Source organism: Tyto alba, unplaced genomic scaffold, assembly GCF_018691265.1.
Source record: "Tyto alba isolate M040663 unplaced genomic scaffold, T.alba_DEE_v4.0 Super-Scaffold_19, whole genome shotgun sequence".
Lineage (NCBI taxonomy): Eukaryota > Metazoa > Chordata > Aves > Strigiformes > Tytonidae > Tyto > Tyto alba.
Window position 1 is genome coordinate 13156778 of NW_024881281.1, and position 21584 is coordinate 13178361.

The following is a 21584-nucleotide window of genomic DNA, read 5'->3' on the forward strand; positions in this document are numbered from 1 at the left end:
GAGGGGGGTCGGGGGCGGCAGGGGGAACGAGGAGGGCAGGGACGGGCTGTAGGGGCTAAGTCCCTATCCAGGGTGGGGGCAAGGAGGTCGGGGGAGTCAGGGGGGGGCAGTGGGGGAGAGGTGGGTCGGGGGGGGGTCAGTCCCTATGCGGGATGAGGTGGAGGGGGGGGGCCGGGGGGGTCAGTCCCTATCCGGAGGGGGCGGGGCCGGGCAGTCCCGGGGCCGTTTCCCCTCTCCGCCGGCAGGGGTCGCGCTGCGCGGGTCTCGCGGCGGGGAGAGGAGGAAGCGGCGTGGAGCCGCGCGTAGCCCCCGGCGCGCACGCGCGCGGGGCGAGAGTAGCCGCGCCGCACGGGGCCGGCGCCTCGGCGCATGCGCGCTGCGCCCGGCGCCGCGGTGCCGCCCCGCTGAGGTGGCGGCGGGAAGATGGAGGCGGCGGCGCTCGGCGGGCCGGTGCTGCCGGCCGCCATCGCCCTCCTCCTCCTCATCGCGCTACTGCTGGCGGCCGCTCGGCGCCGCGCCGCCCCGCGGGGGCTGCCGGACGGGCCCCCGGACGGTGAGTACCGGCGGGGGAGGGCGCGGCTGGCCGCGCCGGGGGACGCGGCGCCAAGCCGACCCTGCCCTCCGCTCCCCACAGGTTCCAGGGCGAACGGCGATGCTGTCGCCAGGCCGGAGGAGCACAGGAAGGTGAGGGTGCTGACGCGGTCCCGGCGGGACAAACCGCAGCAACACAGCTTCGCCCACCGGCTGCTGGTCGCCGCCCTCAAGGTACTGTGTAGGCCCCGGTGCCTCCTGCCCCCCCGGCGCCGCTCCCGGCCGTGACCCCGCTCTCTCCGTAGGGCCATAGCGGCTCTGTGTCCTGCCTGGATTTCAGCAGCAACGGCAAGTACCTGGCGTCGTGTGCTGATGACCGCACAGTCCGACTGTGGAGCACCCGGGACTTCACGGCACGTGAGCACCGCTGCCTGCGCGCCAATGTGGGGCTGGACCACGCCGAGCTTGTCCGCCTCAGCCCAGACTCACGGTAGGGCCAGGCGTCCCCACACTTCACCTGTACCCAGCCCAGGGATCCCGTGGGGCGTGTCAACACCAGGACGTCCTGTGGACGGAGCTGCTGGTCACACAGCCCAAGCCTGGGTTGGGAATGGGATGTGTTCTCTGGGCTGCATGGAGGCGACATCCCTCACGGGGTCTTAGCGGTACCGCTGCTTTGTGGCCTCTCATGAAAGCACCTAGCATTTTAATGTGGTTCTCAAGCAAATATCCCAGTGCCCAGCTTGCTGCACCCGTGGAAGGTGCTTGTTAAGGTCTTTGCCAGCAGGCCCTGTAGCTGGGTTGAGTTGCTGAGCCTCTCCAGGGGCTGGGGAGAAAGCTCTTGCTGGCTGGGAAGCTTGGTGGAAAAGCATGCCTTGACACTTTGTGAAGTGGCCTCCTTTAGAGAGAGGAAGGGATCTCATTTCCAGATGTGGAGTAATAAATTCCGTTCTTTTCCATTCCGTGCAGCAGTTGAACTAACAGAGAGAGAACCTGCTGTCCTTGTAAAGCGCGCAGCTCTCTATCTGACAGTGTATCCCTTTCCCCAAGTGCCACTAAATGACTAGCTGTTGCAGCTAGGCTGAGCTGAGGTAGCCTATTTCTTAACAGTTCAGAGTGTCTGTCCTTCCACAGGGCATTCATTGTCTGGCTGGCGAATGGTGAGACTATTCGTGTCTATAAAATGACTAAGAAGGATGATGGCAGCTTCACCTTTACAGCAACTTCTGGGGACTTCCCAAAGAAGCACAAGGCTCCCATCATCAATATTGGAATTTCAGAGACAGGTATGGAAGTGAGCTGCTCACTTGTCGAGGCTTAGGATCGGCTTTGATTTCCTTGTAAAGAAAGAGCTGCTGGATTGAAAGTGTTGGGGGTTTTGGCATTCTCAAGGCCTGTGTCTGCACCAGTCCTTGATTCTCTGTAGTCACTTGGGTGTTACTTTTTAGCCTTGGTTTACTACTGAGTGAACTGAAAGATGTCATTTTCAGGCAGATTATATTCCTCTAAGCACAGTACTAGCTCCCCAATATGCACAGTCTCTTAATTTACCTTTTTCGGGGATGCTGTTGCAAAGAGTTCTGGTCTCTGTTGAGAGGATCGCTGTTTTCTGACCCACCAGTCTCTCTTTAGCCAGTCAAAAATCTCTGTAGTGAGTTCATATGGTCTATCTTGGACTTCTGGGATCTTCTAGAACAGAGGCTGGGACAGGGGGGTATGTGTTAGTGGTGAGGGCTTGATGGATTAATGCTTCAGGTATGTGACACCAGGCACTTGGAAGTGGGTGGATGCAAGTTCACCTCTGTAATAGGAGAGCAGAGAAAATGTTAACTGAGACCTTTGTTCAGCTGTGGCAGTGAAAACTTACACCTTCAGCAAGTACCTGGAAGGTAAACAGGCACCTCGCTGTCTGGACTGAGATGGAAAAGGGGAAAGCATGGCAAGTGGAAACAAGCAGGCGGCCAAAATGCTGACACGACCAGTAATCATGGATAGCAGTAGTGTAACCTGCTTGCAATCCATGACTTGAAAGCTACAGATATCTCAAGTTGTGTTTTAACTGACTGGAAAAGACAGTCTGCTGGGTTAGTCCTGTGGTTCCAGCTTAGTGATGAGCTCTGTAAGTGCTGGGGCAAGAAGCACATGTGGTCTCCGAGTGCCCACAGACAGCTGATGAAGCCAAGGGTGCGCTAAGGCATAACCAGAAGCCGAGTCTTCTGATACTGCTCTTCGCTCTGTCCTGGGAGACTGACACTCCTTGATGCTGCTTTTGGTTTTCTTGACTGTCCAGGTGCAGGGAGAGGTTGCCCTGCTTAAGGACTGCCCTAGGCCCTTGGTAAGTCTGTGGCAGCCTTAGGCCTTGGCGCTCTCCTGATCTTTACCTTTTTCCCCCAGGAAAGTTTATCATGACAGCTTCCAGTGACACTACCATCCTGATATGGAGCCCGAAGGGTGAAGTCCTGGCCAGCATTAACACTAACCAGATGAACAATGCCTATGCCACGGTGTCACCCTGCGGGAGGTGAGGGGTGTGAGGTTTTCCAGGCAGCTCCTGCTGCAGAGTGGGAGGCTGCAAGAGTGAACAGGGACCTCGTTCCTTCCCAGAGGACATCATCAGTTCAGACCATCAGCAGTTAGCTGTTGCTTTAATGTAATTTTCTGAAGGGATTCCAGCCACCAAGAGCAGCCTCTCCAGAAGGTCTGACTCTCGCCTGCGTAGTCTCAGACACTTGGTGGGTTGCTGTTGTGCCTCAGCACCGCTCTTCCTGTTAATTGTCTTCTAAAGAGCTGAGAACAGTTTTGGCCTCAAACAGGGGAGGTGGGACAATGCAGATGGCATATGCAAAGCAAACAGCATTTCTAACTTGTTTTTATAATTAACCTTTAAAGGGTTACAATTTACTGGGAGATTAGTTTATTGGGACAATCTTGCTTGCCACTCTGTCTCTAACTTGTTGTTGCAGGAAGATTTGCCGTGCCCCAAGCTCAGTGAGTTTGGGGATCAAAAGCATTTTGCTTTTTTACTTTGGCCTAAGAGCTTCTTATTTCTAAGTTGTTCTGGTCCCTGATGCCTTCCTTACCATTCCCTTTACCAGCCTGGTTTCAGCAAAAAGTGAGAACATTTTCAGATGACCAAAGTAAAGATTTGAATGTAGGAGTCTGGGCAGGTTTGCCTTCACAGAGCCCTGTCTTACACACCCCTCTGTGCAGGGGGGCTGCCCCTGGCCCCTGCCTTGCTCAGGAGGTCAGAGGAGAGCTCTGTGGGGCTGGCCCTGCAGCCTGGCTGAAATAGGTGCTCTGTGACAGATACCCTGTGTCTCTGCTTGTTCATTCACCCAGGTTTGTGGCATCCTGTGGCTTTACCCCTGATGTGAAGGTGTGGGAAGTGTGTTTCAGCAAGAACGGAGACTTCCGGGAGGTGACCAGGGCTTTTGAGTTGAAAGGGCACACCGCCGGCATACATTCCTTCTCCTTCTCTAACGACTCAAGGAGGTAAGTGTCTTTTACCCACTGCCTGAAGCAGTGTGCTCTGGCTCACCCTCGGGACGCGTGAGCTCACCCCTTCCAGCCTATGCCAGCAGCCTCTGCAGGGGGGCTGCCCCCACGCAGGGTTGGGGATGCTGTCCTCTGCTTTCTCTTGGGAGCCCAGAGTGACAAAACCCTGACTGGCTTGTGCCACCTGCGTATTCCCCGTGGATTTCCTCTTGGGGATGGCTGCTACCTGTGTGCTGGAAGGAGGATGAGGACTACATGTATGTACAGACTCACACAAAATTGCTCTCTGTCTGCAAAGGATTCCTGGTTTGCAGACGTGGCAGGCAAAGCGCTGCTGCCCAATTTCCTTGCACTCCCCTGTGCTCTCTCCTGGCTGCAGGATGGCGACTGTTTCCAAGGATGGGACATGGAAGTTCTGGGACACGGATGTGGAATATAAGAAGCAGCAGGATCCGTACCTTCTTCTGACTGGGAAGTGTGAGGTGACCGAGCCTTGTCGCATCGCCCTGTCCCCCAACGCTCACGTCGTTGCCATCTCTAGCAACGCAGACATTGTTGTGTATAACACGAGAAGAGGAGAGGAGGAGGAGCGCTTTCTGGCTGTGCACGGACAGTGCATAACAGACTTGGCTTTTGACACCAGCAGCCGCTACCTGGTGTCGTGTGGGGACCGCGCCATCCGCATCTTCCACAACACTGCTGGTCACCGAGCAGTGGTGGAGGAGATGGAGACCATGCTGAAAAAAACTGGGAACAAAGCCACCCGAGAGAGGCTGGAGCAGCAGATCTCCAGTGCCCGAAAAGCACTGGCTGCAATCTATGGCAAGAAGCAGTAATCCCCACCGCACCGTGGTGCATCCTGGCTCTCTGCTGTCGGAGGCAGATACATTCTGCCTTTGGGGATATTTTTTTTTCTTAATAACACTGAACAATTTGTAATAAAAGAGCGTGCAGACTGCATGCCCAGGGCCGCCTTCACTTGCTTTCTGACCGTAGCGACAGGGGGCCGGGTGGTGCATCTGCCTGGGGAAGGTGGGGGGGCAATGGAGGGATCCCTGGGTGACACTTGTGGCGTTTCCTTCCACGGGTTTGTCCCCACCCGCTGTCTCACCAGTATCCCAGGGGAGTGGTCGCTCAGAGAGGTTTGCTGGGCTTAGAAAAGGGGGGGTTTGTGTGGCGTTTTGTCGGGGGAGCTACCCAAGCTTAATCTTTGATCCTGAGTGGAAGGGGTTCTGTTGCAGTGCTTCAGTGCTGCTGGCAGCACACAGGCACGGCTCCTTCCACCCTGCTCGGGGAGCTGAAGCGATGCACAACCCGGGGCCGGCGCCACGGTGAGGGGCGAGGAACCCCAGGGCCGTGGCTGCCGCCGGCCGGGCCTTGCCCTGCCCTAAGATGGCGGTGCCGCGCCTTCGCTCCGCCCTCTTGCCCACAGGAGGGCGGGGCGAGTCGCGCAGGCGCACTACGTGCCGCCGCTCTTCCCCACCCCACCTCCCCGCTCCTTTTTTCCGGGCGTGGCGAGCGCGGTGACGCAGCACGCGTGGGGCGGGGGCGGGGCGGGGCGCGCGCATGCGCGGCGGGAGGCGGCGGGTGTTGCGGAGCTGGGGCTGCCGGGGCTGCGGGCGCCATGTCGGGCCGCTCGGTGCGCGCCGAGACCCGCAGCCGCGCCAAGGATGACATCAAAAAAGTGATGGCGGCCATCGAGCGCGTCCGCAGATGGTGAGAGGCGGGGCCGCGGGGGGGGAGGGGCCTGCCCGGCGTGCAGCCAATCACCGCACCACACGGGTGCCGGCGGAGGCGCTCCGGTGGCGACCGTCCAATCAGTGCGCCGCGTGGGGTGGGGGGCGGGGATAGCGCGGCGACAACCAGTCAGCTCGCACCGTATGCTCGGCGGCGTGGGTGGGACCGGAAGCGCGGGCGATGGGCGGGCGGCGCCACCAATCAAAACGAGGAGTGTGGGGGGGGGAAGGGCGGGGTGCGGCCGCGCTCTGTTTTGGCGTTCCCCTGGACCAACGGGGGCGGGGCGGGGCTTGTTGCCAGGGAGCCGCCGGGGCGGTGCCGGTCGCGCTAACGGCTGTGTCCGCCCAGGGAGAAGAAATGGGTGACGGTGGGTGATACCTCGCTGCGGATATTCAAGTGGGTGCCGGTGGCGGACAGCAAGGAGGTGGGTACCGCGCGGCCGGGCCCCTCCGGTACCGAGAGCTGCTCCTCTCGGCAGCGAGGGGGCCCCGCGCCCCCCGGGGGGCTGCCCCCGCCCCCGGGCCGTAACGGTGCCCGCGGCCCCGCTGCCTGCCGCAGCCATGCGGCGCTGCCGCTGGGGCTCGGCCGGTTTTCTCCCGTACACCCGGCCTTGCGTGCTCTCGGGTGAGCCCCTCTTACAGCCTGTGATCCTTTTTGCCTTAATCCCCAGAGGGCTTGTTTTTATTCGGTGTCACTCCTGGGTGGGTGTCAACTCCTCCTTTTACACCTGATTCTGAACGCTTCACAGCTGAGGTTTTGCCTCTCAGTTAGAAAAGTACCCGAAAAGGAAAGGGAAAAAGCCTACATGAGCACACCTGGGCTGCTGGGGGAGAAAAAGGGGAGTAGCTTATCTGGACAGTTGGTGCACCTCTCCGTCCTCTTGCCAGTTGTAGGCTCCTCTGACCTTATGTTTCTGCTTTTCCTTCTCTGCTCAAGAAAGAGAAATCCAAATCAAGTAGCAGCACTGCCCGAGAACCCAATGGCTTCCCAGCTGACACCTCTGCCAACTCCTCTCTCCTCCTGGAGTTCCAAGGTGAGTTTGGCTGAGCCCCCTTCAAGCTGGGGAAAGACTCTAGGGCCCAGCTGGGGTGTTGCTGGCTTGGGCATGCTGTGGCTATTGGGAAGAGCAGTGCACATCTTCAGGGCAGTTGTGCTGATCCACTTCTGGATCATCCCTTCTGAAACTGTTCATTTTTTCTGTCAGACAGAATCTTAAATCGGCTGTTTCTGGGATTTTCCTGTAGCAAGCTTCATGGGGAACTGGAAGAGTGAGGGCTCCCATCCCCACTTTGTGGTGCCTGCTGGGGGGAGGCCAGTAGCTGCCTGCAGCTGAGCCCACTGCTTTGAGCAGTGGCTTGGGTTGACCTTAGGATGAAAGGGCAGAGGATCTTCTTGATCTTGGTCTTGATTCTGGAACACTGCAGCCAGCCACAAGCAGGCCAGGCTCTGTGGTGGAGCCAAGCAAGGTTCAGGCAGCACATGGACTTGCTGCTGGAGCAGAGCGTATGCCTGTCCCCAGGCTCTCTGCTCGGCTCTTGGTGTGACCAAGGAAAATCGGGGAAAGAGTTTGCACCTCCAGTAGATGTGGTGAGGAGGTTAGTGGTGCAGGTCCGCCGTTTAGGACTGTTTTACCTGGAAAAGATACGTGCCAGGATTGCCACCCTGTGTGGAAGCAGGTGCTGAGTGTTGCTTCTGGTGTTAGTTTGTTGCCTCACAAACAGAAGAGGTACAAAACCTTAGTACACGGGCCAGGAGGTCTGCTTTTGAATGCCTGGGGGTCTCACAAGCTGCAGACAGGAGGTTTCGCAGTGCAGCACTCTGTATTGCCCCTGTGACTTCTGCTCGTTCCTTCGGGATAGCCCAGGGTTGCTCTCTGCCTGCTCAGACTCAGTCCCTGGGCAGAAGGATCTGCTCTCCCACGGGCCAGTTGTGTATCCGATGCCAGCCATGTCCCAGCAGGGAGTCCTGTGCCTAGCAGCCTATATGTTAATGGGTGACAGGGAATCCCCTCCACTCTAACTGCCTCTGACTGTGCTCTTCCTTCTCCTGAAGACCCTGGCTCTCAGTGCCGCCCTCGGCTGCCTGTGCCCCTGGGTCAAGGTGCTCTTCTTCACTAGGTGCTGTTTCTGCAGATGAGAACAGCAACCAGAGTTCCCTGTCGGACGTCTACCAGCTCAAGGTGGACAGCAGCCCCAACTCCAGCCCCAGTCCCCAGCAGAGCGAGTCCATGAGTCCTGCCCACACGTCCGACTTCCGCACGGATGACTCGCAGCCACCCACACTAGGGCAGGAGACACTGGAAGGTGGGTGCTGGGCTGGGAAGGGAGGAGATGGATGGCTGGGCCCGGGTACGGCCTGGCTGGAGCCACTGCTTGTCCGATGTGTGACTGAGGCGCTGCTGGAAGTGGAAAGTGCAGCAGAGACTTCTCTTTTCTGCTGGAGGCCTCCTCTTCTGGCTCAGCACTGAGCTGGGTACTGCCATGCTCCTGGCTTGGCAGCTTCATTAACCCTTCTGTTCTCCCCAGAGCCGTCCCTGCCTTCCTCGGAAGTTGCAGATGAGCCTCCCACTCTCACAAAGGAAGAGCCAGTCCCCCTTGAGACTCAGGTAAGGGAAGGGGTATTGAAACCACATCTAAATGCACACAGACCCATCTTGGCCCTTTTGTCCTTGTTGCTGCCCCTTGTAGCAGAACCATCTCAATGAATGGACTTGCTCTGCAGTCCCAAAGTGTCTTCCAGGAGCTCCCCAAACCGCCTGGCTTCCCAGGCTGTCCCCTGGTTCAGTTTAGGTGTTGAAGTGTAAAGAAGGGATGTGGAGGTGGAGTAAATCAATGATTCTGGCTAACCTGGGCCGAAGTGGGTTTCCCTTCCTCACAGGTGAAAGCCCGGGCTGTCCTCACAGTGTGACATATCCTTGCCTAGGTCCACATGGCTTGGTGGGCACGCTGAGGTACCATCACTGCCCATGACCTCTGCCTCTGGCTCTTGCAGGTAACTGAAGAGGAGGAGGACTCCAGTGCACCGCCTCTGAAGAGATTTTGTGCCGATCAGAACTCTGTGTGCCACACGGCCTCGGAGAGCTAGCCTGCCCAGCCCTGGGGAGAGCGCCTTCGCCAGCCCCTCGCAGAGCCGCCCGCCCTCCCCGGGGGGCCGGGGTGCTTCCCTCCAGCCTGCCCCTTCCCCAGGGATGGGGGCTCCTGCCGCTCGCCGCCCAGCCTGCCCCTGCCCTGCCCTCACAGGCAGGAGCCTCCCACCAGCCCTGGTGCAGGCAGCCCACGCTCCCCTGGGCCGGTGGGGCTGCCACCAGGACCTGCAAATTTGCCTCTATTTATTGGCTCCCTCTCTCCCTGTTCACCTGGCCCGTAGCGTGGGGGTCTCCGGTGGGTGGTCTGCACGCACAGGGGGGGTTGTCTGCGGGGCTCCCTGCTCTCCGCGGCCCCCCCGGGGCACTGGCAGATGCTGTTTGCCTGCTTCTGGCTCCCCTGCTTGCCCTCCCCTAGGCACCGGGAGCAGGAGAGCTGCCTTCCACCTGCACGGTCGGCTCCCCTGTGAGCGTAGGCAGGCGGGGGGAGTCGCGGGGGTGGGGGGCGAGGGGGGCGCGGGCCGAGTCCTGCCCTGCGGCCGCAGGGATGTGCTGGGACGCTGTGCAATAAGCTGCTAGTTTAAGCCATTAGTGTTGGGAGAGACGGGAGCGCTCCCCCCGTGGAGGGCAGGGACTGGCCTTCCCTGCTCTGCTGTTTGGCGCTGGCCGAGACCCCGCGGGGGTAGCACCCCCCCACACCCCACCCCCCCCCCATCCCGGCGGGGCCCGTAGCCCCCCCCCCGCACCCCCGGGAGCCGGCAGAGCAGGGGGGGGTCTGCGCCGGCCTAGGTACCCCCGGTGTCCCCCCCTTCCCCCCCCGCGCCCGGGCCGCCCCTCCCGCCCCCCCCCCCCCCCCCCGCCGCCACTGCATGTTCCGCCGAGTCTGTGATCGAGCCTGGCGAAGCCGAAGGCGCGGCCGCGCGTGGAAGTGGAAAGTTATTTTAGCACTGAATAGAATATTTTTAAAATTAAACTATTTGAAATACAGCGCCCGGTGTCTGCGGGGCGGGGCCGGGCCGCCGGCGGGAAGTTCGCAGCGGGCGGGAAGGACGGGACGCGCCGCGCGCCCGGGCCCAGCCCGGGGTCCCCGACAGCCCCCGGGAAGGTAGGGGGGGGGGGGGGGGGGGGGGGGCGGGGGGGGGGAGCGCGGCGGGGCCGGTGGTGTCGGGGCGGCCCCGGGGCAGCCCCGCCGCCCTCTGCAGCGGCCCCCCCCCCGGGAGGGCCGGGTCCCGCCGCGGGGCCCGGGGCTCGGCCCGGCCGCGGGGCCCCGGGGCGGCCGCTCCTCCGAGCCGGCACCTGCTGGGATCTGTGTTGTGCGTAGCTTCAAGATAACTCTAGAGCCCGGTATGCAACAGACCCCAATAAATTAGCTTAAATAACACGCCGTCTGTGGGTGTCTTTGCGATAGCCTGTCTTTGATTTGCCTGTACGTTGCAGATGATGATTTTTATTTTCCAGTTTATTAAATCTAGCGTGTAAGCCTAAACCAAAGGCATACAGTTTCTTTTGGCACATTGCCATATGTAATCGTGAAGTGGTTTTACTAATTTTTCATTTCAGGATCAGGATGGCCAGAGAAGAAGGGCAGCTGCTGATTAATTTGAAAACAAACTACCCTGATACAGTGGTAGATATTGGGAAAATAGTTTTAGGAGAGAGATCCAGAAAGAAGACCTCTTCTAATCAGAAAAGCCAGCGAAAGGACCTTTCTATAGCAGTGTGCACGTTGCTGAATTCAGGAGGAGGAGTAGTGAGGATGGAGAGTGAAGACAAGAATTACTGCTTTCAGGAGCACGGCATTGGTCTGGACATAGAGCAGAGCCTCAGGGGCTGCATCGACTGCACCGAGACTACCAAATACTTCACATGGATGCAGCAGCGTAGGCACTTGCTGCTTTTTGTTAAAACGTGGAGCTGCGGAGATCCAGAGCAGAAAAGTGCAGCCACAAAGCCGCGTATCTGTAGCTTGAGCACTGGTTTGTCCTGCAGATCTTTCACTTCAGTTGTCCCTATGAGTCCAAGCTACGCTGCTGAATTTCTGAGGAAGAGGGAAAGTTGTGCTAACCTCTGTGATGAAAATGGGCCAAGTGCTAAGAAAGCTCTGCTGAATTTTAATGGGGGAGAAAAGGAGGCCCCTCTGAACACCGAGGAGTGCAACATCCAAGATGCTGCTGCCAGGTTTTTAAAGAGAGACAAGCTGATGTTTGGAGAAGTCCTGGATTTCACAGAGACAACACATATTGAGTTTAAGAACTTCTCTACAGAGAATATTTTGAAATACATTAAAAAAATCCTCCCAAATTATGTCTCTGCCTTTGCAAACACTCAGGGTGGTTATATATTTTTTGGAGTGAATGACAACGGTAAGGTCATTGGAAGCCATGGTAAAGTGGAGAAAGAAGCTTTAGAAAAAACAGTAGCTGATACCATAGAATCAATGCCTGTCCATCACTTCTGCCGCTCTCAGGATGGCGTGCAGTTTAAGACTTATATCCTGAGCATTTATGACAAAGCAGAATGCTTGCAGGGCTACGTATGCGCTGTGCGAGTTGAACCGTTTTGCTGCGCTGTTTTCCACGATAACCCTGAATCCTGGATGGTGATGGGTGACAGGATTGAAAGACTGAGCGTCAGGAAATGGACGGAGCACATGACAGCTGCAGACCCAGGTAAAATCTGCATTTATATTAGTGCCAGCTTTGTTTCTGCCTTAGTTTGTAAACTTCCAGGAGGAAAGACCAACTTGGTTTGTTCTCACCAAACTTCCAAGGGCCTTTGGCCCGTGGCACAGCCACAGGCTCCGGGGGTGATGGTGTGGTAACTGGCCTCCAACAGCAACCTGGTCTGTGAAGCATTACTCTCTGAACTGTTTCAGCAAGACATTTTGAAGCACTCCCGACTGGAATAAGCCTTCCTAGGGATCCCATATGCCCCTAAGTGAATTAGAAAGATTCAAAATTGCCCAGTAGCTTCATTTACTCTTAATGAGAACTGTAGAAAACTTTTGAAGCTGGCTTTGTCTGTTAAGATGCTTGGGAGGGAGTAGTGACCTGGTGGAAATCTTTAAGTGCCTAAAACGGGTTTATTCTGAAAAACAAAAATGTCCTTACTTTTTGGTGCTGATCCCCATGGAATGAAATCCCCGGTGCTTGATGCACTACCGAGGATTAATCTCCATGCCCTGGTTTGATCGGTGTAGATCCAGCAACTTGGCACAAATTGTGTGCCAGTGCTAAAGTAAAATAATCATTTTGGCTGTAATGGTGGTGTCAAACTGACCTGCAAATTTTCTTCTCCTTATCAAGTGCTAGTAACATTTGTAATGAAGTCAGCAACACTGGGGTAGCCACTAAAACTTGGTCAGTTGTCTCTTCAAAGATGAGCTGGAGAAAAGTCCTTTCAAGTCTGCAGCTCAGCAATCAATGCTCAGTATGCAGCAGGTTGCAAACCACCCCCCCTTTCCAAGGCTCACACGTATTTCAAATGTCTACCAGAACATCACTTTGCACACCTGGTGTGGCTCCGTGGTTGTTAATGCCTGCTTTGAAGGAGCTGGGTTGCAAGGATTTGCTTGTTTTAAGGCACGTTGTCCTGCTTCACTGGGAAATCCCTCTCCTTCAAAAGCTGTGTCCTGCATTTTGTTCCGTCATGCCACAAGACCTGTATGGCAGAGCCTAGAGAGTTTATTCCAACCATGGGTTTGAATAAGAGATTTCAGTCTTAAGATGAAACTAACCCTCCTTTCCCACAGGTTCACTGTAACACAAATTTCCCTCGAGTGTGTGCCCGTGGCAGTGACCGCCCGAGCAAGGAATATACTCGCTGGAAGGGACCTCCTGCCCCAGCACAGCCCCAGCACGCCAGGTGGCTCTGGCCTTGTGTGAAACCCCTCCCGTGGCCGTGGTCTGCACTTCGAACTGGGATGTCTGGTCTCTTCAAAGGACCCAGACACACAAAAGACAGAGAGGGTGATGCCAATAGAAGGGGAACAAAGCAGCAAGGTTTTCTGGGGATGTGTATCTCCTGAAGAGATCCGTGGTACACACAGGTGGTTCTGTCAGGTGCTGGTGTGCTGAACGGGCATGTCAGGGGCCACTTACCTGTGCACGAGGGACTCAACAGACTTGTTCCACGTGGCGTTTAGATTTTGACCTGTAAAGCCCTCTATGCTGTGAGCTCTCTCTCTTCTATAGCAAATCAGGATCCTGTTGGTTTGACAGAATACTGTCATTCTTAACTATGTAGGCAGCATTTTCTTGAGTAGGGTTCTGAAGGGAGGTTTTAAATTAATCATTTTAGTTACTCTTTAGTGCTGGATTTTAAAAGCTCATATGGAAGGATTTTGATGGATATAACATACTTTTTTCTTCCCCCAAGATCTTTCAAATCTGGCTGATAAATTTGAGAATGAGCTCAGCTTGGCAAATGGTCCTCCTCTTATCAAGCCAGTTTATTCAAAAGCTGGTCTCCAGTGTGTGTCTGAACTCCAAGAATGCCTCTATCCAGGTAAGCCATTTATTCTGGATTTTTTTTTTTTTTAATTTAAGATTGTATTTAACAGAACTTCTAGGAAGATAACATGATACAAATATAACATTCTAGGCAGACAACTATTAGGGTATTTAAAAGGTGTAACTGCTCCAAGAATGTTGACTTCCCGATTTTTCAGGTGTTCTGATCTCTTCTCCCATGTTTGCCACTCAGTATAACCACTAATGCACACAATTGCTGAGAATATACGTAGTGTCTAGGGGTTTGAGCACTCTGTGCCCCCTGTTATGCTCAAAAGTCTTCTTAGGGACAAAAAAGAGAGAGAGGGAATAATTTATTTCTAGCACAACTGAAATCTAAGTAGTCTAATCAAAGAATTATTATTCGCTAGGATCTAGTTACTACAGATAAAGAAAGAAAAAGACAATAAATGAATACCACTGTGAAAAAAGTAATATAATATCAATAATAACAACAACAATAATAATAATAATAATGATAATAATAATAGTTACCTGCACATTTCCTAGTATCCACCCTTGTTCCTGGTGTTACGCTCAGCTTTCCACTACCCCTCACGATCCTGCTATTGTTGGCTCCAGTCTGCCAGGGGTTGTTAGGGCAAGTTGTTGGAAATACGTAGTTGATGCTGATGGTTTCTTTTTCATACTCCAGGATCTGCTTGGGGTCACTTGATGTAGGTTTGCTAACGCGCTTTATACCTTATTCTTTCTTCAGTGGTCTGCAAGTTCACTGCTTCATTGGAGTTCAGTAAACACGGCGTGTTTCACAGAAGTCAGATACTTGTTCTCCATTACCGTTAAATCCAGTTTTGTTCAACTCCGGGGCTGCATTTCTTTATCTGACTCTCTGAGAGTTGTTTCTGGCCTTGGGATCTCCAGTGCTCTGTCTCTCACCACCCTACACCGAAATTCATCCCTGTGTCCTGTATCCACATCTCAAGACCTCTGCTATCCTACCAGACCTGTATTTCTGCACTCTGAATCACCATGTTATAGGCAGAAAGATCTTATCCTGCGCCTAAGACCTGCTTGTTGCTACTGTCTGTATAAATTGATGGTTGTTATCCACAGCCACCTGGTTATTAGAAAAAATGCTATTACAGGCAAACCAAGTGAAAACAAAGCTCCAAACAGGTCAACAAAAACTCAAAGCATCCAGACAAGCCTCTGACCTGAGGCCTTGCAAACTCAGTACACTCCCCCCGGCCTGGTCCTAGCAATGCTGTGTTGCTGGTCTGCAGAGCTAAGCACCAAGTATGTGGGTGTTTGACGTCGGCTTAGACATCTCACCCAGTAAGTTAATTCTGCCACCCTGCTCACGGCCACAGGGGAACTTCAGGCTGGGACACACAAGGGAAAGGAAAGCTCAGCCCATACCATGCGGGGGTGGAGAACCTTGCCTTGGTTTTATTTTTTAGGTGAAAACTTTGATTATTTCAGGAGCACTTCAGCTATAAAAGCACCGATGGTTGCTGAGCAACAGATACTCCCATATACCAAGCCCTGAAAGACCAGGGAGTAGAAGTAGCCAAGGGCAATGTAAATCCTATAATGTTCCTGCAGAGCAAGGCTGTGGCTTTAGAGTCAAGTTCTGAGACGTGGGAGAGACATGAAATTCCAGCTCAGAACTGCTCCAGTCAGTAGCAAACAGATACTTTCTCATTAAACATAGTCCATGGATTATTTTTTTCCAAATTCTGACCTATGGATGTATGTATTAATTGCTATTTTTTCTAATTATTTTTGTAATTTTGCTATCTTTTCACATCTGTTTTCAGGATTACTCTCAGATGATCTATTTACTGATTGGTAAATAGTGTTTATTACAGGATATGCAGTTGCTGTTTCTTGATGAGAATGTGGTTTTTAAATGTAAGGCTGTGACACAGTCAGTGTAAATGTATGCTTGCATTTGAGATTTTTCTGGGCGTTATGAATGTGCATAGCTGTAAATTTAGCCTGTAAATTTAAGAGATGATTTGTGTTAATATTTTTTAAAATTATTCTTACTTGTTATTTTGGAGGAGCACCAAGTTTAGCGCTGGGATGAGAGGTATCTTCATGTATTCCCCTGCACTTGGTAGGAATGTGTATCTGTACATCGAGAGACTGATGATGCTGCTAGGTGCCTTTTCCCTTGCTATATGCATGGCGTTTTGCCAGTCAGGAGTGTAGGAGCTGCTGCAAGTGGGCTCCGTCTGGTTCAACCACCAGTCTCTCACTGTGGCAGCAGCATACCTGTCAGAGGAATACCTAAATAACGAGAAGGCAGATAGAAAGAAGGCAGATCCCTCCAAAGAGACTTTTTCTTATTCCATTTAGAAGTCAGGCATGCCTGAAGCATGGAGTTTATATCTCTATTATTCATATAAAAAATCCTTACAGATTTACCACCAGGTAACATGTGAATGCTGAATTTTTTACTCACACTAAATCATTTACTTCGATGACCTCATGGTATTATACATTCCTCCAGTAACTGGTGTGTTGAATAAATTATTTACTGTATTTTTTTTTTCCTAATTTTTGACTTCTTTTTTTTCTAGTGGGTTCTGATGAAATCAAATGGAAGCCAGAAACCATCTGCACTGACCTGTTCTCAGAGTATCCTGGATTAGAGGATTTAATGAGAAAACAAATCCATCCACTTAGCAAGGGGGTACTGATATTTTCAAGAAGTTGGGCTGTTGACATTGGACTGCCAAAAAAACAGGATGTTGTGTGTGATGTTCTCTTAGTAGCTGAAAATGCATATCCAGTATTGTATACTGTAGTCAAGGATGTCTCTTCTGCTGGGTCTGAAAACTCAAGAGAAACTGCTTATGCATTAAAACAGAAGCTAGTCAATGATGGGGGATATGCTTCAAAAGTGTGTGTGATTCCCCAAATACTGCACCTGAATGGCACACAGAACCAGAGGGAAGTTGCAGAGGATGATGTTCCCCAACAAGAAAACCCATGTGATTACACCAGCCTGTACCCAGAGAATTACATCCTAACCTCCAGGGACATTCCCGTGTTCCTGCGTGCACTTGTGATTGTTGTGCTGCGCTTTAAGTCCTACTTAAGTGACCATCTTGGCTGTGAGATTTTCAACCTTCTCACTCTCAAACAGTATGAGCTGCTCTCCAAGAACCTGCACAAAGCCAAGGAGCAGTTTGTGCTTGGTCTTCCTGGAACAGGGAAAACAATTGTGGCTATGAAGATTATGGAGAGAATAAGAAACGTTTTTCACTGTTCGGCAAAAGAGATACTCTACATTTGTGAAAATCAACCCTTGAGGAAGTTTGTGGGGTAAGCAATAATGTGTATTTCATCTTTTTTCTTTCATTCCATCCTCTGTACATACAGCACAAGACCTGCTGATTTTATATCTGTTTGCCAAATCTATAACTTTGGCTGACACAATCACACAATAATCATCTCAAGAAAGGTGTTACTATTGAAAGTATTGTTGAGCTGAGCTCTGGCCCAGATCCAGTGTTTTCTGACTGCAGTGAGAATCCCCCATTCAGCGATTGCTGGGTTGTGCTAGACCTTCCAAAGACATTGGCCTTAGTTTAACAGTCTATTACAGCTGGTGCTGGTGCCAAAGCTACCCACCTGCCTTTCTCTGTTGCTGCCTTGACGCTGCCTGCACTGGGCCTGATGCAAGCTTTTGTGCAGCTGTGCTAGGAAATGGACCTTGGACCTGGGCCATCTAGACAAGGAGAACAGAAACTAATGCTGTTTTCGTTGAGGATTTCAGGCAGAGCACTTCCTCAGTCCTGTTCTCGCTGCGTTTCCACTTGTGTCAGCATGGAAAGGTCAGCAGGCCAGCCCACGGTGGACAAGGCGCTTTGCATCAGGGAATGGCAGCCGAGCTCAGGCACAGCGGTGCCCGATCAGCAGGTCCTGGCCCCAGCAGGCAGACAGCCTGGCTCTGCTCATCCTGGGGACAAGGGGGAACCTATCCTTCCTGCAGTAGCTTGGGCATCACGCTGCCTTTCCTGGGCCAGGGCGAGCAGGGCTGGGGGACACCTTGGGGAGCCTTGCCACGGAGTCCCCATGCAGGAAGGTGGGCACGAGTCTTCTCCTAGGGTAGATCCAAAGGCAGCTGGGGGGGGTGGTGCAGCAGTGCCTGTGCAGAGCCAATCCACTGGAATAAATGTTTGCACCAGAAAAATTATACAGCACGCTGCAGCTGAAGTAGGAAGTTTTGCATTTTTAGACAGTAAGCAGCAATAGCTCTCCAAGCAAGAACCCACTGCAAAATTGAGGCAGTCAGTACGGATTTGTCTGGTCACATATTTACATTTTTTTTTTTTGGGGGGGTTGTTTTGTGGGTTTTTTTTTAGAAATGAAAACTGCCAGTCTGTGACACGTGTTGCCTTCTTAAATGGGAACTTCCCAGAAGTGAAACACATTGTGGTTGATGAAGCCCAGAATTTTCGCCCTGAAGAAAACTGGCACCAATGTGCCCGGGAGCTTGTCAAGAAAAATAGTGGCATTTTCTGGGTGTTCCTGGATTTCTTCCAGTCCACTCACCCATACGGTTGCGGTCTTAAGTTTTCTGAACTGTATCCTCAGGAATGGTTGACCAAAGTGGTTCGTAATGCCAAGCAAATATTCACTGTCATGTTTAATCTAATGGAGGAAATCCTCAAAGAACGTAACACAGATATGCCCTATGAGGTGCTGGAAGAGTTGTTTAAACAGGCTGAATGTGCCCATTCTTTGTCAGGTGACTACATAATAAAAAATAATATGGGAACATTTGAAATGGCAGAGTACGTGGCCAGGCAGTGCAACAGTTACATCCAGCAAGGCTATCCCATCAAAGATATTGCAATCCTGTGCAGTACACAGCAGGCAACCCAGGTGTTCAGTCAGATACTGGAACCTGAGCTAAGAAGACAAATAAGGAAATGCAGGGTGAGGTTGGTCTTGAAGCTAGCGGAGAATGTTTTAGACAATGTCATTGTTCTTGACAGCATCCGACGCTTCTCAGGTCTAGAAAGGAGGATTGTGTTCGTCATCCACCCAATCCCTGCACAAGTGGAGATATCTCTCAATCTTCTGCTCTGTGCAGCATCCAGAGCCAACACTAAACTCCATTTGCTGTATCACAAAGAAAAGACATTTTTAAGAGGCATGTCTTTAGATGACAGTTCACTCTTACCTAGGGCTATGGACACCAGAATGCTTCGCTCATTTTTTGTTCAATGATATTACAGGGCAGCCTTAGGATTTTTTTTTAAATGCCCTTTCTGTAGTCTATGCAAAAAAAAAAATTATGCAGTTTCATATATATATTTAATCATGTGTAGATCTGTGGGATGTCATAAAATTATTTTAATTAAAGGACATTGCCACCTGGAGAGAACAAATTGCTGAAAATGGCAATTGCAGAAGGAAGTCAACAATTACAAACTACTTGGATAAATCATAGAACAGTTTGGAGACTTGTACTTTCAATTCCTGTGCTCTTTAAGCTTATTGCACATTCTGAGTTGCTTCAGCACTACTCGAGTGGAACCACTGGTTGGAAATGCGACAGGGGCCATCCTTGTTTACATCCCTGCTGGTGCTGGTGCAGATGGACAAAACTCTGCTTTTTTTTCAGTGGTGGGGAGATTTTTGTGAATTTTCAGCCAAATCGTCTCTTTTCTCATCAAAAAAGATAGTGCCACAGCTTGCTTTTGGGAGTGGTGGTGGCTGCCTTCACCTCTGCTGCGACTGGGGCTGTGGTTTTGTGGTCACATTGAATCATCTTAAGTTCAGGTTTCTGCCCATGGAGGTAGTTCTCTCCCCAGTAGTATAGTCCCAAACCTCTCATAATCAGGCTTGGGTGTGCAACATGGAGTGAGTTGGGAACTTGGGGGTTTTTTTGGCAAATTAGTCTTCAGCTTAGGTAAGCTCCACTTTGTCACACAGCTGCCCAAGTGCCAGTGCTGTCGTGAGGGGTGGCAGGAACATGCTTCCTGGAGGAGGAGGCAGCTCAGGATCACAGAATGGTTGAGGTGGGAAGGGACCTCTGGAGGTCAACTCATCCAACACCCTGCTCAAGCAGGGGGCACCTAGGCTGCCCAGGACCATGGCCAGATGGCTTTTGAATATCTCTGCAACCTCGCTGGGCAACCTGTGCCAGTGCTCAGTCACCCTCACAGTAAAAACTGCGTCCTGATGCTCAGAGGTAACCTCCTGTGTTTCAGTTTGTGCCCGTTGCTTCTGGTCCTGTCACTGGGGACCACTGGAGAGAGCCTGGCTCTGTCCTCTTAACACCTTCTCTTCAGGTGTTGATACACATTGATGAGATTCCCCGAGCTTTCCCTTCTCCAGGCTGAGCAGTCCCGGCTCTCTCAGCCTTTCCTCATAGGACAGGTGCTCCAATCCATTGTCTTTGTATCTTTCTGTTGTTCTCTCTCCGGTATGTCCATGTCTCTCTTGTACTGGGGAGTCCAAAACTATACACAGCCCTCCAGGAGTGGCCTCACCAGTGCTGAGTAGAGGGGAAGGATCTCCTCCCTTGACCTGCTGGCAACGCTCTTCCTAATGCAGCCCAGGACATCAGTAGTCTTTTTTACTGCAAAGGCACTTTGCTAGCTCAAGTTCAACCTGGTGTCCACGAGGACCCTCAGCAGCCTTCTCTGCAGAGCTACTTCCCACTTGGTCAACCCCCAGTATATACTGGTGCCTGGGGTTGTTCCTCCCCAGTGGCAGGACTTTGCAATTTTCCTTGTTGAACTTAATGACATGCCTGGCAGCCTGTTTCTCCAGCCCGTTGAGGTGCCTCACTTGATGCTTCTCCCTTGTGCTCCTCTCTTTTGGTAGTGATGCGGGGAATCACAAATTTACAACCAGTAAGGTTATAGAGTAGTGAAACAAAAAAGGGGCCCAAACAATAGGCCTCAAACCAAAGTTGACTTCTGAGTGAATTCCCCAACCAGCAACCAGCATCTTATCAGCAGCATGAAGCAGCCAGCATCTTATCAGTGTGAAATGCAACCCTGGGAACAATCCCTGGAAACAATCAGTACACAACAGGCAGTAACTATAAATCCCAAATGTACAGAAAAAGAGTAATTCCTCAGACGTGCCCAGATCCTGGCCAGATCCGAACACACCTGAGTGAGGCATGTCAATCTACCAGATATCTCCTGTGCATTTTGTTTAGACTTGTTTGTTAAACTGTACAAAAGCCGGGCCCTCTCACAGCACAGACGCAGACCTCCCCTACGAGCGGACGCCCTGCGTGGGACTTCCCAGCTGCCGGGAAAGGCTCTGCGACCCTTCGCTGGGACGGGGCTCCCCAGCTGATGCACGGGTCGGGGGGATGGTAAAGTAGGAGGGCAACTGGTGATGGATCTTAATCACTATAGCCAGCTTTATGTAGTAATGACTAGGTGCGTTACCTTGCTTATTCTTTCTGCTGCTTTAAACTGAAGTAAAATAAGCCTATTTCTTTAGCTTGGTGTCTGTGTCCTTTGTGTTAACCTCGTCAATTGGCAAAACAAGTAGGTATGTTTATTCAGCGCTGGGCACACGGTGGGGGGGGGGGGGGGGGGGGGGGGGGAATAATTTCCTCCAAATGCGTGCCCACCAGGAGCCAAAAGGGGCTCCCTTTTATTGTATAAAACGTTACATATTCATTATCTATCCTAATACATATGCATCACTACTCTGAGGACAGGGAGGGAATATTACCATTAGTTCCAAGAAATCGTTAACATATCCCCCCACCCCAAATTGCTCCTGTCGCGTTTGCGCGGTGCTCCCTGGTGGTCATGGGCAGGGGTCTTCAGATGAAGGCTCGTAGTCTTCTTCACCGTGTTCGCTAGCTGACCCTTACTTCTGTGCCAACTCAGTCCTGTGGTCACCTGCACCTTGTCCTTCAAGTCTGGGCTAATTTGCAGCTCCTTTGTCTTTCTGGCTCAGTGGTTTCAGTTCCCCTCTTATCTCAAGGACAAGAGATACCAGAGATGGCCCGTCCTGTCTTCCTTCCATTCAATCACAAGGAAGTTACCGTCCTTTGATAGGGACCATCAATGGCCCACCTTGTTCTTTCTCATTCCATTGCAAAGGAGTCACCATCCTTTGATGGATGGAGGCCACCTGGTGAGCATCCCAAGAAGGGGGGGGGCTATTGGGTTAGTGTGAGCATCCCCTGACAGGGGGCCGGCTGGCGAGTTAGTGTTACCATCCCCTGAAAAAGGGGGGGCTATCGGGTTAGTGTTTCCTCAGAT

General features: G+C 52.4%; 3 protein-coding genes across 5 annotated transcripts; all 3 read left to right on the plus strand.

The window, feature by feature from the left end:
• The first annotated feature begins 363 nt into the window (after nt 1-363).
• TBL2 (transducin beta like 2) lies at nt 364-4986 on the plus strand. Its single transcript, XM_042791820.1, has 7 exons — nt 364-553; nt 635-765; nt 837-1021; nt 1666-1817; nt 2926-3052; nt 3871-4023; nt 4406-4986. Exons 1-7 carry the CDS (start codon nt 424-426, stop codon nt 4860-4862), a joined length of 1335 nt encoding a protein of 444 aa, XP_042647754.1. The 5' UTR covers nt 364-423; the 3' UTR covers nt 4863-4986.
• Nucleotides 4987-5585: 599 nt separating this feature from the next.
• Nucleotides 5586-9832, plus strand: BCL7B (BAF chromatin remodeling complex subunit BCL7B). 2 transcript variants are annotated; one of them, XM_033007140.2, is made up of 6 exons: nt 5586-5742; nt 6112-6187; nt 6700-6796; nt 7881-8066; nt 8289-8368; nt 8755-9832. In XM_033007140.2, the coding sequence occupies exons 1-6, from the start codon at nt 5651-5653 to the stop codon at nt 8845-8847; spliced, it is 624 nt and encodes a 207-aa protein (XP_032863031.2). In that variant the 5' UTR covers nt 5586-5650; the 3' UTR covers nt 8848-9832. The 2 variants fall into 2 exon arrangements, with proteins under 2 accessions (XP_032863031.2, XP_042647566.1); XM_042791632.1 differs by having other exon boundaries at nt 7896-8066.
• Nucleotides 9715-19413, plus strand: LOC104355731 (schlafen family member 11). 2 transcript variants are annotated; one of them, XM_033007170.2, is made up of 5 exons: nt 9715-9950; nt 10406-11514; nt 13223-13351; nt 15906-16653; nt 17697-19413. In XM_033007170.2, exons 1-5 carry the CDS (start codon nt 9715-9717, stop codon nt 18565-18567), a joined length of 3093 nt encoding a protein of 1030 aa, XP_032863061.2. In that variant the 3' UTR covers nt 18568-19413. The 2 variants fall into 2 exon arrangements, with proteins under 2 accessions (XP_032863061.2, XP_042647565.1); XM_042791631.1 differs by lacking the exon at nt 9715-9950 and having other exon boundaries at nt 9969-11514.
• Nucleotides 19414-21584: the final 2171 nt, after the last annotated feature.